The sequence below is a fragment of the Phyllostomus discolor genome, chromosome 10 (assembly GCF_004126475.2).
Source record: "Phyllostomus discolor isolate MPI-MPIP mPhyDis1 chromosome 10, mPhyDis1.pri.v3, whole genome shotgun sequence".
NCBI lineage: Eukaryota > Metazoa > Chordata > Mammalia > Chiroptera > Phyllostomidae > Phyllostomus > Phyllostomus discolor.
Window position 1 is genome coordinate 45100429 of NC_040912.2, and position 17037 is coordinate 45117465.

Genomic DNA, 17037 nt, shown 5'->3' on the forward strand with positions numbered 1-17037 from the left:
TCTAATCAAAACAGCCTGGTACTGGCATAAAAACAGGCACATGGACCGATGGAACAGAATGGAGAGCCCAGAAATAAACCCTAGTCCCTACAGTCAATTAATATTCGACAAAGGAAGCAGCAAAATGGGGTAACAATAGCCTCTTCAACAAATGGTGTTGGGAGAACTGGACAGCTACATGCAAAAAAATGAAACTCGAGCACCAACTTACACCATACACAAAAATAAATTCAAGGTGGATAAAAGATTTAAATATAATCCATGACACCATTAAAGTCCTAGAGGAGAACATAGGTGGGAAAATCTCAGATATTTCACGTAGCTTCACGTATCAACGTTTTTACTGATATGTCCCCTAGAGCAAGGGACATAAAGGAAAGAATAAACAAGTGGGATCTCATCAAAATAAAAAGCTTCTGCACGGCTAAAGAAAACAGTATTAAAATAAAAAGAGACCAACTGTATGGGAAAACATTTTTGCCAGTGATACCTCAGACAAGGGTTTAATCTCTAAAATATATAAAGAATTTACACAACTCCACACCAGTAAGACAAGCAACCCAATTAAAAAATGGGCAAAGGACTTGAACAGGCACTTCTCCAAGGACATACAGAGGATCCAGAGACACATGAAAAGATGCTTAATATCTCTAGCTATCAGAGAGATGCAATTAAAACCACAATGAGATACCACTTCACACCAGTCAGAATGGCCATCATAAAAAAAACAATAAAACTACAAGTGTTGGAGAGGTTGTGGAGAAAAAGAGACCCTAGTACACTGTTGGTGGGATTGCAGACTGGTACAACCACTATGGAAAACAATATGGAATTTTCTCAGGAAACTAAAAATGGATCTGCCTTTTGACCCAGCAATTCCACTGCTAGGATTATATCCTAAGAACCTTGAAACACCAATCCAAAAGAACCTATGCACCCCAATGTTCATAGCAGCACAATTTACAATAGCCAAGTGTTGGAAGCAACCTAGGTGCCCATCAGTAAATGAATGGATCAAAAAACTATGGTACATTTACACAATGGAATTCTATGCAGCAGAAAGAATGAAGGAGCTCCTACCCTTTGCCATAGCATGGATGGAACTGAAAACATTATGCTAAGCGAAATAAGCCAGGCGGTGAAAGACAAATACCATATGATCTCACCTTTAACAGGAACCTAAACAACAAAACAAACAAACAAGCAAAATATAACCAAAGACACTGAAATAGAGAATAGGCTGACTGTCCAGAAGGGAGAGAGGAGGGAATTTCAGGGGAATTTCAGGGGAAAAGGGATAGGGTTTACAGGAACAAGCATGAAGGACACATGGACAAAAACTAGGAGCAGGTGGAAATGGGATAGAGGTGGGGAGGGCTGGGTGGGTGGGCTGGGATGAAAGTAAGAGACAGAAAATTGTCCTTGAACAACAATTAAAATAAAATTAAAAAATAAAAAAACTATGAAACACTAAGTATTTTAAAAAAATGGATAAATTTTTTAAATTTTTCATTGATTTTAGAGGGGAAGGAGAGAGAAACCGATTTGTTGTTACACTTATTTATGCATTCATTGGTTGATTCTTGTAAGTCAAATCTTTTTAAAAAGTGATCGAGCCTGCAACCTGGGCATATCAGGATGACGCTATAACCAACTGAGCAACCTGGCCAGGACCAAAATAAATGAATTTTGGAGGAAATCTGTCAGATATAAAACAAACAAAAACAGAATATAGAAGAAATGAAAAGAAAATTAGAAAGGACTCACCTAGGGTATCCAAAATATAAATTAGTACTCATTTTAGAATGGAAAGATGGAGAGAAAGTTTCAAAGAATTATACAAGAATATTTCCTAGAAGTTAAGGAAACAGACTTTCCTATCTGAAAGGCCCACCACACATAAAGCATAATGAATAAATAACGACACGTCATGGTGAAATTTCAGAACGCTGATGCCGAAGAGAGGATCCTCCAGGTTTGTACAGAAATAAAGATCAAACACAAAGGATCAAGAAGGCACTGACTTTCTCCACAGCAATGCTAAAAATAAGGTCACAGAGGTAATGCTTTTAAATTCTGAGAGAAAACTGTTTCTGAACTAAAATTCTATATTCACACTATCAATAAGAGAATAAAGACATTTCAGACAAGCAAGCTATCAAAAACTGACTTCCCAAGTACCATTTTCTCAGGAAGCTCTCTTAAGAATGTACTCCACCAAAATGAGAAAATATGCAAGAAAGAGTAACAAGTGGGATACAGGAAATGGCAACACTGAAGAGATAAAGGAGCCAGGATGATAGTAAAGGGAGACCCCAGGATGGAAGCTGGCAGGGAGCCTGGAGGGCTGCCAGCCCAGATTACAGCCCTGAACCACAAGACCCCCTGAGGGTCTCCCTCAAGAAAACTGTATTGAAAAGCCATGGGATGGAGGGAAATGGTCAGTCAGAAAGTTAAGCAGATGAAAAAAAAAAAAAAAAGAGGTATCATTAAACCCAGGGAGAAAAAGTATATTAAAAAGGACACATGGCCAAAGTGTATTACTCAGTTTGTCACTGAAAAATACCAATATATTCACAACAATATAAACAGTAAAAGATAAGTTCAAATGGGAGAGAGATGGGAAGGGAGTCAGAGTGAGTTAACTCTGATAGAAAATATGACCACAGAAAGACAAATGTTGCACAATTCTACATAGTTGAGGCATCTGATAGAATCAGAGTGGAATGGTGGATGCCAGAGGCTGGGAGGAGAGGCAATAGGGGAACTACTATCAGTGGGGCATAAAGTTTCAGATAAGCAAGATGAAGCTCTGGAGAACTATTGTACAGCACTGTATCTATAGTCAAGCATAATGTGCACATACAAATTCAAGAAGAGAGATCTCATGTTGTGTTCTTACCACAATAAAATTAAAAGAAATATGAAGGTAAACTCCAGAGGAATGATGTCTGAAAGGGTTAAAAGATAATTTCCTCCAAGACCTGGGACTGAGTAGCAGGGACTAGTTAGGGGACTAGTTATTTGCCTAACAAGCTTTTCAGTACAAAGACTTTTTAAAAACTGTATACATTCATTTTTCTTCTCTTCATAAAAATAAAAAAGTAACCTGTTAGCATACTATAGTATAAATATAAAATAATCAGTATGTTTCATTTTTCCAAAGAGCACCCTGTTCTTCAATATCACACAGCCAAAGAGTACATTATATTTTCAAAGTACTTACATGTGTCAGGTGAACCAAAAAACAATTATAGTGACCTAACCTGTGTTATTCTAACTTTACAGACAAAAAAAAGAAAAGGAGCTCCTTCAGGGATTGTGACAGAAATGAGGTCACACACTGGGGGAGGAAACCTGAACCTGAGTCTGAAATGGCACTCCTGGTGTCCCACTTTTTCTACTAGGTCATGCTGTGCAGCCTCAGTTCTGTGTCTCCCACATTCTAATGTGACAATCCCCTGTTCACTTCCACACTACTGACTGACAAGGACAGCCTCCTTCGTCTAATTAGATTCATGAAGTGCCTGTATCCCTCCTTCTTGGAGATTCTCTCTTTTCCCCTAACTACTGGTGACTATGATGAACAATGACAATGTGACAAGTCACTGAGCCAACTGCAACAGCACAAAGCAATGACAGCATCTGAACAATGCAAAGCCTGTGAACTGGCACACTGCTCTAAAGGCCCAGAAAAGGCAAATACCAGGAACTGTCCAAGCAACATTATTAAAACAGAAACTGAAATTTATGTCCCACTCCTCAATACATGTAAAATTTGTACAAAAAAATATTCTCTATGAAAATGATTTGTCATCTGTAGACTTAATACGTGGGAGATTAGTTGATATATGAATCCCATTTTTTGAGGTGTGAGGTTTTTTGTTTTTCTCAAATAAATCTGATCTTTAAACTCAAAAAAAATCAAACACACTATTGTTGGAGAATGCAACTAAATTGTGTAGCCCTGCTAAATTACCCTTCTTTATTTTATTTACATTTTCTGTATTAGTTATTTTATACTTTAATCATGTTTCCTCTAAAACACTTTCATATTTATATACCTAAATGTAATGATATGATTATACAACATATAGTAATTATAATCCTGCATATTTCATAAAATCCCCCAATAATTCAAGTACCCACCGGCACCATATATAATTATTATAATATTACTATCAATAAAAAAATTAAAGAAAAAATAAATACATAAAAAGAAAGAAGCGAAGGGGGGAAACTGGGATAACTGTAATAAACAAAATAAAATTAAAATTAAAGACAGAAAAACAATATTATCGACTACCTTCCTTATGCTGTACTTTACATCTCTGTGACTATTTTGTATCCACCAATTTGTGCTTTTTAATCCCTTCATCTTTTTCACCCAGCCTCCAACACCCCTCCCATCTGACAACCATCAGTTTGCACTCTGCACTATGAGTCTGTTTCTGTCAAAACAATAATTTGAGCCCTGGCTGGTGTGTCCCAGTGGCTTGAGTGCTGGCCTGCAAAACAAATGGTCACCAGTTCGATACCCAGTCTAGGGCACATGTCTTGGTTACCAGCTAGGCCCCCAGTAGGGGGCACGTGAAAGGCAACCACACATTGATGTTTCTCTCCCTTTTTCCCTCCCTTCCCCTCTCTAAAAAATAAATAAATAAAATCTTTAAAAAAAAACAATAATTTGAAGTTGTTTTACTAAACTCAACCTCCCAATGTCTAACAAAAAAAAAATTCCCAGGCCCTGACTGGTGTGGCTCAGTTGGATATGGGTCATCCTGCAAAGCAAAAGGTTACCAGTGTGATTCCCAGTCAGGGCACATGCCTAGGCTGTGGGTTCAGTCTCAGGACAGTGCGTATACCAAAGGCAACTGATCATGTTTCTATTTCACATTAATGTTTCTCCCTCTCTCTTTCCTTCTCTTCCCCTCTTTCTAAAAATAAAATCTTTAAAAAAAAAATCAGAAATTTGATTTAAGTTCTAAATTGACCTAATGACCTAAAACAGGTGTTCTTTATATGATTCTTAATATGTTTTGGTTTATGTTTTTCAGAAAGTATATAACTCTATCACATTTAGGAATTTGTAAAAATTAATTACCTTGACAACTAAAAGGAATTAAATATGGAATGAGTTAAAGTTACCTATGAAAATAACAAGTATATATGCATTTGATCTAGTTGTAGGCTTTTACTGGAAACAAGATACAGATAAGAGATAGGAAACAAAATATAAATTAGAATAAGGCAGAAGTGTCTTCTTTCCCCTTTTATGTGATACATATTTAAGTGGTTCATATTGAGATCTACTTTGACTTTTTTTAAAAAGTCTTAATACAGATACAGTCTTCTGGCCAAGATGGGCATAGGTAGACACACTGTGCCTCCTCGCACAACCAAGATAGAGACAACAACAATTTAGAAACAGAATAACAACCAAAACTGACAGAAAATTGATCTGAATGGAAGTCGGACAACCAAGAAAATAGACGTGTTCATCCAGACCAGTAGGAGGGGCAGAGTCCAGCAGCCAGGTGCAGGTCACTGCAGGGAGAGCAGAGAGTGTTGGGACTGGGAGCATGAGGCATCTGGGGTGTGCAGGACCGCAGCGGGTGGACCCTGAATGCACAAGCGGCAGCGGGCAGACCCCAGCCAAGGGGTGGCAACCAGCAGATCCAGCAAAGCGGCGATTGTGAAGCAAGGCCCTACGAGCAACCCAGGATCACAGTGCTGGGAAATAGAGCCTTGGGGCACTGATTGAGGACACCTGTGGGGATTGAGGAGCAGGGAGGGACTCCCAGCCTCTCAGAAGAGGTCATCGGAAGGTCCCACAGCATGCAAAAGCCCACCCACACAGGAACTGGCACCAGAGAGGCCCAGTTTGCTCAGGGGAAGTAGCGGAAGGGACTGAGGTCCCACAGAAAGCAGAGCAAGCACCATTGTTCCCTCTCGGACCCCGCCCCCACAAACAACGTCACAACCCAGCCACTGGGGTGCCCCACACTGGTGAACACCTACGGCTCCACCCCTCATACGTGCCAGGTGGCGCAACAAGACCAAAGGGAAAAAAAAAAAGATGGTCAAACAGCAGTGAAAGCCCCAGAGCCCATTTTTTTTAAGTGACAGAGAGATAGCCAGCCTATCAGATGCACAGTTCAAAGCACTGGTGATCAGGATGCTCGCAGAATTGGTTGATTTTGGTCACAAATTAGATGAACAAATGAAACCTACAATAAGTGAAATGAAGAAAAATGCACAAGGAACTAATAGTGATGGAATGAAAGCTGGGTCTCACATCAATGGAGTGGACCAGAAGGAAGAAAGAAAGAAAGAAACAACCAAAAAAGAATGAAGAAATAAGAATTCAAAAAAATGAGGAGAGGCTTAGGAACCTCCAGGACATCTTTAAATGTTCCAACATCCAAATTACAGGGGTACCAGAAGGGGAAGAGGAAGAGCAACAAGTGGAAAACTTATTTGAACAAATAATAAAGGAGAACTTCCCCATTCTGGCAAAGGAAATAGACTTCCAGGAAGCTCAGAGAGTCCCAAAGAAGTTGAACCCAAGAAGGAACACGCCAAGGCACATCATAATTACATTAGCCAAGGTAAAAATGAAGGCGAGAATCCTAGAAGCAGCAAGAAAAAAGGAGACACTTACATACAAAGGAGTTCCCATCAGACTGTCAGCTGATTTCTCCAAAGAGACCTTATAGGCAAGAAGGGGCTGGAAAGAAGTATTCCAAGTCATGAGGGAAGGACCTACATCCAAGATTGCTCTATCCAGCAAAGCTTTCATTTAGAATGGAAGGGCAGATAAAGTGCTTCCCAGATAAGGTCAAAATCAAGGAGTTCATCATCACCAAGCCATTTTATGAAATGTTAAAGGGACTTATCTAAGAAAAAGAAGATAAAAAACATGAATAGTAAAAGGACAGCAAACTCACAATTATTAACAACCATACCTAAAACAAAACAAAAACAAAAACAAACTAAGCAAATAACTAGAACAGGAACAGAACCACAGAAATGGAGATCACATGGAAGGTTAGCAACAAAGGAGTGGGAGGCGGAGAGAAGGGGAAAAGGTACAGAGAATAAGCAGCATAAATGGTAGAAAATAGACAGGGGGAGGGCAAGAATAGTATGGGAAATGTAGAAACTAAAGAACTTATGACACATGGACATGAACTAAAGGGGGGGAATGTGGGTGGGAGAGGGTGAGCAGGGTGGAGGGGAATGAAGGGGGAAATGGGACAACTATAATAGCATAATGAATAAAATATATTAAAAATAAAATAAAATAAAATAAAGTCTTCTGCCTTAAAAAAAAAAACAAAAAACTTACACTTAAGGAACGTAGCTCCCACCTGTATCACCCTAACTTCTTTCTCTACTTCATTTTCTTCAATACTAATCATCGTTTTTTTTTTAAGATTTTATTTATTTTTAGACAAAGGGAGAGAGAGGGAGAGAAACATTGATGTGTGGTTGCCTCTCACATGTCCCCCACTGGGGACCTGGCCTGCAACCCAGGTATGTGCCCTGATTGAGAATCAAACTGGTGACCCTTTGGTTCACAGGCCAGTGCTCAATTCACTGAGCCACACCAGCCAGGGCTAATCACCTTTTAATATACCACAGAATTTACTCATTGTTCACTGTCTCTCTCACCCACTTAAACCTAAGGTCCAAGGCGGTGAAGGGTGTCTTTCTGCTTTGTTCATGGCTCTATCTCTAGCACCTAGATACTTATTTATTGGGTTCCTGCTCAATAAATACTGACTAAATGAATAAATAAATGAGTTAATGAACTGGCCTGAGAGGGTCCAAGAACTCCCTAAAATTATAGTAAAAAAGCAATGTGTTTATGTGCATATGTGTATTCTCTAAGAAGAAGGTCCACAGCTTCCATCGGATTTTCAAAGGGGGCCAGTATCCAAAAGAACCTAAGGACCACTGGCCTGGCAAGTTCTCAGAGATTCAGTAGTTTCCAAATTGTTAAACTGTAGAGATGTGCTCCTGTCTCCATGTGGTCACTCACTTCCTCTTGAAATAAAGTCAAACTAAAGACACCATTGCTATCTCTGTTTTTTTTACAAGCTATGGCTCAAAAACCAGAAAAAATTGACTCCAACAGGTATCCTACCCATCTTGACCTTCTGCCCTAACCCTTCTCTTCATAGCTCAACTCCATGTTTCTCTTCACATGGGGTTCTCCAGAAGGAGAAAAAAAAATTTTCTTGTTCTTCTCATTCTCAAAGTTGAAACATAAACACATGGTTTTATCTATTTGAATGTCCTAACTCATTATAAAAAAGTTCTGGTAAGATATTCACATTAATCAATTCTGCCTACTAGTGTCAATACTACAAACATTCCTTAGTATCAAAGTGATAATTTCAGGTATTTTATCCCATATCGTTTAAAGAAAAGTGGATGCACATACCTAGATGAAATATCTAACACTACCAACCACCTACTGCGCCTCCTGCCTCTTGCCACTGCAGATCAAGCCTTCACGCATGCCCCTAGTTTTCAACCCATTTCCCACTCCCAACCTCAAGTTCTTTATATCTCAACTCCCCATAAAGCCTGGCAGAGCACGGTGTTGGTGGAAAAGAATGGCTAGGGCAGATAGGACATAGGAGAGGGAAAAGAACCTAGGAAAGGAGAAAAAAGTACTACTGCAATTGTGAGCCTCCCCCCGCAGCCACTGGAGTGTAATCTCATTCAGCTAATAAAATTTATGGCAAACTTTAGTAAGTTTTCATCTAAGTAAAACCAACATATTCAAAGGCCAATAACCTATTGCCAATTTTTTAAAGGCATGAAAAGGTTACCTGAAGATTTCTTTTATAGCTTTAGCAGTTTTATCCAAGGATGAAAGCCAAGAACTCTTGGGCCATGCCTTAACCCTCATAATTCGTATTCCAAACACACATCAGATTACTACTTTCTGGAACATGTCATGTACTTTCTTACCTTATGACCTTGTTCATGCCACCTAGAAAACCACTGCCCAAACACTTTTTCTCTCTCTAGGCCCATGTCAAATATCACCTCTTCCATGAAGTCATTTCCAACCCCACCAGTGACAATTAATCACTTCCTTTCTTGAATTTCTAAAGCACTCTGTTGTTCCTACCTCTAGTTGCCACCAGATCAGAGTTGGTTATTCACATATGTACTCTGCTGCTAAACCAGGAATTTGAGGGCACCTTATTTATCTCCCCAGAACCCAGCCCTCTGCCTTATCATATAAAAGGGGTTCAACTAACTTAAGTGTCATAAAACAATTCACAGCAAAGTTTTATGCACACACACACACATATACACACACACAAAGAGTAAATACACAGCACTCATAAGAGTCAAACTCTACCTCTTTGGAACACGGAATGCTGCTGTGATCTTTTTCCATTATCAGCCATCTGAGAACATTTGGGATAGAGGGACTTTTCCATGTTGGCCAGGGGTTAACAAATCTCCCATCTTTTCCTCTCTTTGATTTAGTTACATCTTCCTCTAGTCTGTAATCCAGTCTGAAACTTTTCCTGGAAAACCTAGAAGAATCACTTTCTCCGGAATTCCTTGCTGAATTTTGGCGTTTTCTTACTGCTTCTTTAGGATATTGGCTGCTTGCCATCAGGGACTCATTACTTTCATTTTCATCCATGTCCTTTGGAGAACTAAGAAGAAAGGAGAAAAAATACTGAGTTTACACATGACTCCACACCAGGAAGACAAACAATCCAATTAAAAAATGGGCAAAGGACCTGAACAGACACTTCTCCAAGGAGGGCATAAAGAGGGCCCAGAGACATATGAAAAGATGCTCAACATCATTAGTCATCAGAGAGATACAAATTAAAATCACAATGAGATACCATTTCACACCTGTCAGAATGGCCATCATAAACAAAGCAACAAACAACAAGTGCTGGGGAGGTTGTGGAGAAAAGGAAACCCTCATGCACTGTTGGTGGGAATGCAGGCTGGTGCAACCACTGTGGAAAACAGTATGAAATTCCCTCAAAAATCTAAAAATGGAACTGCCTTATGACCCAGTGATTCCACTGCTCAGATTATCCCCTAAGAATCCTGAAACACCAATTCAAAAGAACCTATGCACACCTATGTTCACAGCAGCGTTATTTACAAGAGCCAAATGCTGGAAACAACCTAGTGCCCATCAGTAAATAAGTGGATCAAAAAACTATGGTACGTTACACAATGGGACACTACGCAGCAGAAAGAAAAGGAGGAAATCCTAACCTTCGCAACAGCATGGATGGAACTGGAGAGCATTGTACTAAGTGAAATAAGTCAGGCAGTGAAAGACAAATACCATATGATCTCACCTATAAGTGGAACCTAATCAACAAAACAAACAAATGACCAAAAAAGAACCTGAGACAGGGAAATAAAGATCAAACTGTCAGTGACCAGAAGGGTGTAGGGAGGGGGATAATGGGGGAAAGGAGGAGAGTATGTACAAAGGACCCATGGACAAGAACAATGGGGTGGGGACTGTCTTTGGGAGCAGGGGTTGGATGGGGCAGGGGAGAGAATAAGGGGACATTCCCCTCAAAAAATGGGGACAACTGTAACTGAACAATTAAAAATAAATTTTAAAAGGATAAAAAATACTGATTTTAATATAAAGGCGTTAAAAGATATATTTCCTAGTCAATAAAACTTACCTCACACTTATAAAAACACTATGTTTCTATTACCTCAAACTTTCTTCCTGTTAATTACAAGTTTGGAACCCAGTATTACTGCTGGCTAAATAGAAAAGATGTTTACCTACTCCAGCCATACCTTTTTAAAATTCCTTATCCGATATAATCAAAAACAACCTACTCCACCAGCCAACATCTAAACATGAAATTTTCCATTTCAATAATATCTTGTAGAATAAAGCACCTTGTAGAATACATTCTACCTGGATTTTAAAAATATTGTTAATAACACATAGTAAGGAATGCCTTAGTTCCTTGAGGACACCTCAGTAATTCAAGTAATTTACCTATAACCCTACTAGGCCTAGTCAGTTTTTACTCTGAAGATAATCTGTTACACCATACCCTTAAAAAGTGCAATGAGTTTCAATAATGTAGTTAAGTGGCAAACAATACAAACTTGGATTAACTCAGTTTTAGAACCGCCAAGGCAAGTGCGGTGTATGTCCTAGCTATGTGACCTTAGGTAAATTTCCTAATCTCTCTGTGCCCTGATTTCCTCATGTATAAAATGGAGATAACACACGACCTGCCTGTGAGGTTTATTGAGAGGATTTAAAAAACTAATACAACCCTAGCCAGTGTGGCTCAGTTGGTTGGAGCATTGTCCCATAAACTGAAATGCTGTGGGTTCAATTCCCAGGGAGGGCACATACCTGGGCTGCAGATTTGGTCCACTGTTGTATGAAAGGCAGCCAATCAATGTTTTTCTCCCCCTCCCTCCCCTACCCTCTCTCTAAAAATCAACCACCATATCCTCAGGTGAGGATAAATATATATACAGAGTTCAGCAAAAGTAAGGCCTTCTTGAGTGTGGTTGGTAGGATAATAATATGGGTGTGATAATTCATAGTTTTAATTTGAACATTTCACCTAAAATGTCCTATGGTGTGCTTGAGTGTGATAGTTATATTACAGAATTACATGCTTATGATTTTGTAATAAAAGACTCTGTAATTAAAAAAGAGGTGTTATTTGCACAGGACCATGTATGTGTGTGTATGTGTGTATTACTAACACAAGTAAAATACTCAGAAACACGTACATAACAAATCTAACACAAGTATATGCACATAGTCACAGCTCAACAAATGTCAGCTGTTATTACTGCTACCACCACCACCACCACCACTTAACACAAGGCACTGAAATCCTCACTTTTCAACTATGTATACAGGACTCTAAACACATAAAAGTGATAATGTACTAAGAATATACATTCATCTGCCATGAATTTCATTTCTTTTCTACTATATTAAACAAATATTTGTTTTCTGTCTAGTTTAAATACAATGCATACACTTAATACATTTTTAAAATCCTAAGAAAATAAGCACAGTAACAGAAAGCCAAGTATTATGTTATGACTTTAATAGTGTTTAAATAAAAATATTATCCAGGAGACAGACAGAAAGAACACAAACCCCAGGACAAACAAATCACTGAACCAAAACGTTTTTTTTTTTCAAACTGTCAAAAGTAAATAGTCTACAGTCTAGAGAATAATCAGTGTTCAGGAAAAAAAAAACCACAACTGACAAAAGCACTCACTGTTACTCAGCCTTCACTGTTTGTGGGAGAGCATAATAGCTAAGAGAGTCTAACAAGCTTTATATCTTGGGCAAACAACCTTTCTAATCCTCCATTTTCTCACGTTAAATACCTACTTACCTCATAGGAGTTTCAGATGATTACTGGCAAATAACATAACACACAAATGACATAAAAATTGGAGGCAGAAGATAAATTAGTGAGTAGGAAACAGAGGAAGTCCAGAATATCCACTAATATCAAAGCTCTATGCTACCTGGTCTACACATATCATTTAAACTACTGCTCCTACCCTAGCCAGGTTGCTCAGTTGGTTGGAGTGTCATACCAATACACCAAGTTTGTGGGTTCCATCCAGTTAGGGCATGTACAAGAAACAATCAATGAATGCATGAGTTAAGTGGAACAACAAACCAACGTCCCTCTCTTCCTCTCCCTCTAACTCCCCTTCCCCTCCTCCCTCCCTCTCTCTTAAATCAATAATTAAAGATTATTTTAAAACTAAATAAATATTGCCCTGTCTGGTGTGGCTCAGTGGATTGAATGCCGACCTGTCAATCTAAGGGTTGCTAGTTCAGTTCCCAGTCAGGACACATGCCTGGTTTGTAGGCCAGGTCCCCAGTAGGGGACGTGTGAGAGGCAACCACGCATTGATGTTTCTCTTCCTCTCTTTCTCCCTTCCTTCCCCTCTCACTGAAAAATAAATAAATAAATAGCCCTGGCTGGGAGCTCAGTTGGTTAGAGCATCGTCTCGATATACCAAGGTTGCGGGTTCAATCCCGGGTCAGGGCACACATAATAACCAATGAGTACACAAATAAATGGAACAACAAATCAATGTGTGTGTGTGTGTGTGTGTGTGTCTCACAAATTTTCAAGGTAGGTAATGTAATCCCCAGTTATTAATTGAAGCACTGAGAGGTAGATACAGACCAGTCAAAAGATGATGAGGCAGTGAAAGCGAGAAGTGAAAGAACAGAATAAATCCAATTGACAATAAAGAAGATGAACCACCTAAGACTTGAGAGTCTCTGGATAGTCCCAAACTTTGGACAATTTTGGGGGCAGGTGGGGGTGAGGTGGGGATTACAAAAGTGGGAGGGGTCAGAAGTGGCAACACCACTTACCAAATAAAAGAATGAGGGGAAAGCAAGTATTTGGAATACAGAAGGGAAGGTGGATTCTGACCCAGTGTGGAAGCAAGAATTGATGCAGAAGGCTCACTGATACCCAGGGGGAATGCATGAGCCTGGGACCTAGATTGCTTTGGGGGTGGAAAAGGTGATAGAAAGATAACAGAGGTTTCCAGGGGCCTGGAGACTAAAAGCAAGAATAAGAAGTGGGTTCAGTGCTCTGTTTTCTCCCTGAACAATAAACTTTTTCAAAGTTGTCTATTCACACTATCCCCATTTTCTTACCTCCCATCTACTCAAGCTCTCACCCCAAATCATCACTGGGGGAAAGGTCTTTATCAAAACAGACATCCTCTCTTAACATACACCCTCACCCAACACACAAAATCCAGTCTTCTGGAGTGATATTTTCAAAGGCAAATTTGATTGAAAACACACAAAAAGAATGCCCTCCAGAGGATTCCTTTTGGTCTCAGAATGAGGACAACGGTCAGGAAGATGATATGTCTCCAGCCCTGCCCATACTCGCCTTCCCTGCTCCAAATGGTGGTAGCCTTCCATCTTTTTCCTCAGGGCCACCTACTGCCATGACAGAGCCTTTGCACATGGTTTTTTAAATATCCTTGGGATGGGAGGAGGAAATGGATCGGCAAGGACATTCATAGGATTATGAACTAACATGAAAGTTGTCCCAGCAACACAAAATGCTAGCTCTAAAACACATCACTTACACTATGCACTCTGAAAGAATGAAATGTTGGGAAGGAAAGGAAGTACATAAAAACCTGAGCCGTGACAATCTGGACTTGTTCATTTGGAGGAAAATTACTGGAAGTCCATTCAGTGAGTGTGCTCCTGAAACAAAGCAAGCCTTGGCCCACAGGTATATATGGATCTTCTCAAGAGCCTGCCTGAGGTCTGCTGGGTCATGGGATACCAGCCTTCTAGCCACTCTGTAGTGGATAGACTCAGTGGATAGACTCAGTCTCACAAGCACCATCCTTAAACATCAAAGAGAAAATGATAAGAAAACTAGAAATGAGTGCAGATGAAAAAGGGCCACATACTAAACCAAACAAGCTCATGGGAGGCCTTCATGATAGGCCTTCTACACTCAGAGACCTAAAGTAACCACATAGGATAGTCTGAAATTAAAATGTCTTAACTAAAAGTGAGTCATGGCAGGTAGTCACAGCCTAGGCATGTAGCTTCCTAGACAAAGGTCAATCTTTACTTAACTGAGCCTGTCTGTTGCCTTTTTTGGATCTAAAATAACATGCCTTAGAATGTCAAAAATCTCCTTCTTCCAGACCCCTCAGGGTACACCCAACACACCAGAGGAAGGGACCACAGAACCCCTCACTGTTATCTTGTTCAGTCACATACCATCTCTGTGTGCTGTAAATGTTAATTATTAACTATCCTGTACCTGTCAATGTAAAAGTAGTACTTGTCTCTCTGTTTCACGCTTCATTCAAGCTCAGACATTTCCCCACTCTGCTTTCTCGCACCTCTCTAACTTACCACCAGTGAATTTCATGTAACACCCCCTTAACGTTTCTTCCTTTGATTCTAATGTATAAAATAAGCTGCAAATTCCCATTCTTTGGAGCACTTTCTCATTCTGTTGAGTTTTTGCTTCCTGGCAATTGTTGTCACTTTGACTCAAATAAACATAAAAATTCTCTACAGGTTTGGACATTTCTTACATCCACATAAGGAAGAGTAGGTGCTATTAACTAGTTTTCGGCCTTGCAAACTCAAACAAACCCCTTAACATGTCTAGACTGCAGTTTCCTTAATTAATGTAGCATATTTCTCATTACTTTTGTTACATACCTGTCTCCAAAATTAACAAGGTAAGTGAAAATTCTGCTTTGCTTTTTTAGGCAAACAGTAAGCAAAAGATGAGCATACTCATTATGTATATACAAATTATAAGCAACCTGTTTTTCAAAAGGCAGTTCCAAACTTAATAAAGATCTTAAGATCTTTACATTGTACTGGTTTTCCTCCAGTTTAAGAAAACATGAATTATAAGGCACACTGTTATTTTATGTGCCACTAAGAAAATAAAAATGTTAATCAATTTAATTGTTATACATTATGACATATCCTGATAGCAGTGGTGTTCAAATGTGTCTGTCTTCAAATTTGTGAAAAATATCATTTTATATATAAAAATATATATGTTGGCACAGGAGTACAAACATTAGATAATTAAATATAATCAGGACAATGACTAATTTGCTAGCCCTCTTCTTCTCTGTGAACAACAGCTACATTTGTAAACAACAGCTACATTTGGACCTTCAAAGCTAGAATCCAGAAGAAAACTGAGGGTAACAAAGCCCTATGATAACTGAAATATAAAATATAAATGTTTCATTTTAAAGAACAATTTGTTACAAAAAAGGACAACATAAGTTCCATCTAGTAATTATTAACTACATCCTCTACATTTCTTTGAAGATTAACTGCCTACTTTTAATAGCAAAATGAATTAACCCCATATTTCTAAACTTATCTCTGTGACATTTGGTAAACACAAATCTGCCAAGTACAAATATTTTTACTTCAATAACTATACACATGGGTAAAATACTTTCAAAAACCAAGAATTCCCTATTTCAAAAACAGCTGTTTCATCCTTTCTTTCTTTGACATTTAAGATTTGTCAGCTGCCTAGAACTGAAGGCACTGCTTTATCATTTACAAAAATAAAGAAAAAATACAATACTACCATGTATGTTTGGGGCTGTCACATAACATAAATCATGACACTGCAAATCATCATTCCTAGAGTTGTCATTTAATAAATACTAGTTGAGTGACATCCATTACATACCAACAAAGATACATTAAAGCTGTAAAATATTTAGAACTGTTTTTTCAGATATCGAAAATAACACTAAACTCACAATTATATATTAGCTCTCCTACCTCTAATGAAGAAAAGGGTCCTTTTAATACAATGCTAGATTGCATAGCTAATGAAATTTTCAATTCGTTGAAGGATCTGCAAAATGCTTTGGTAGGTTAAATTAAATTGTCCCCATTCTTCACATGCAATACACTTTTCCCTTGCTCCACAGGCATTTGGGAGACTACTGGGAGAGTAGGTATGTCCAAGCTGGGAAGTTCATTAGAAAATGAAAGTAACAATGTTCTGTGGGAGGTGTGTACACAAACACATCAAAGAAGAAAGGACTGCACTGTTTGTTATCAGTGAGTTTCAGTTTTAATTCACTTTACTGACTTAACCAGTTTTGCTAAAAAGCTAGAGGAAAGCAAAACAGCTTAATATACAGTACCTACATACACACTAAAAATAAGTTATAACAATTTGTAGTAACAATTGACTCTAAAATGTTAGCATATGCATATATACTTTTAGAATTATTTATATATAACATAAATCTATACATCTCACCAAACAATTTGTCTTCACAAAAGTGAAAAGAACATTAGTTGGGAGTCAAAAACAAGACGTCAATTCTATCATTAACTAAAGGGAGAATAACAACCTTTTTGAACAAGCTTACTCATCTGTTAAATAAAGACAACTCCTAAATATCTCTGTGAAGGACTGTAATGTGGAG

The 17037-nt window shown here is 38.6% G+C and overlaps 1 protein-coding gene across 3 annotated transcripts in view; it reads right to left on the minus strand.

Moving 5' to 3' along the window:
* The window catches only part of NAPEPLD (N-acyl phosphatidylethanolamine phospholipase D), a 72455-nt gene that overhangs the window by 31250 nt on the left and 24168 nt on the right, over positions 1-17037 (minus strand). For 2 of the 3 annotated variants that reach the window (XM_028525416.2, XM_028525417.2), the window contains exon 2: positions 9389-9695. In XM_028525416.2, the coding sequence (XP_028381217.1) occupies positions 9389-9695 (307 nt within the window). Of the gene's footprint in view, positions 1-9388; positions 9696-14264; positions 14444-17037 lie in introns of those variants that run through there. The other variant, XM_036010721.1, reaches the window with a different exon arrangement.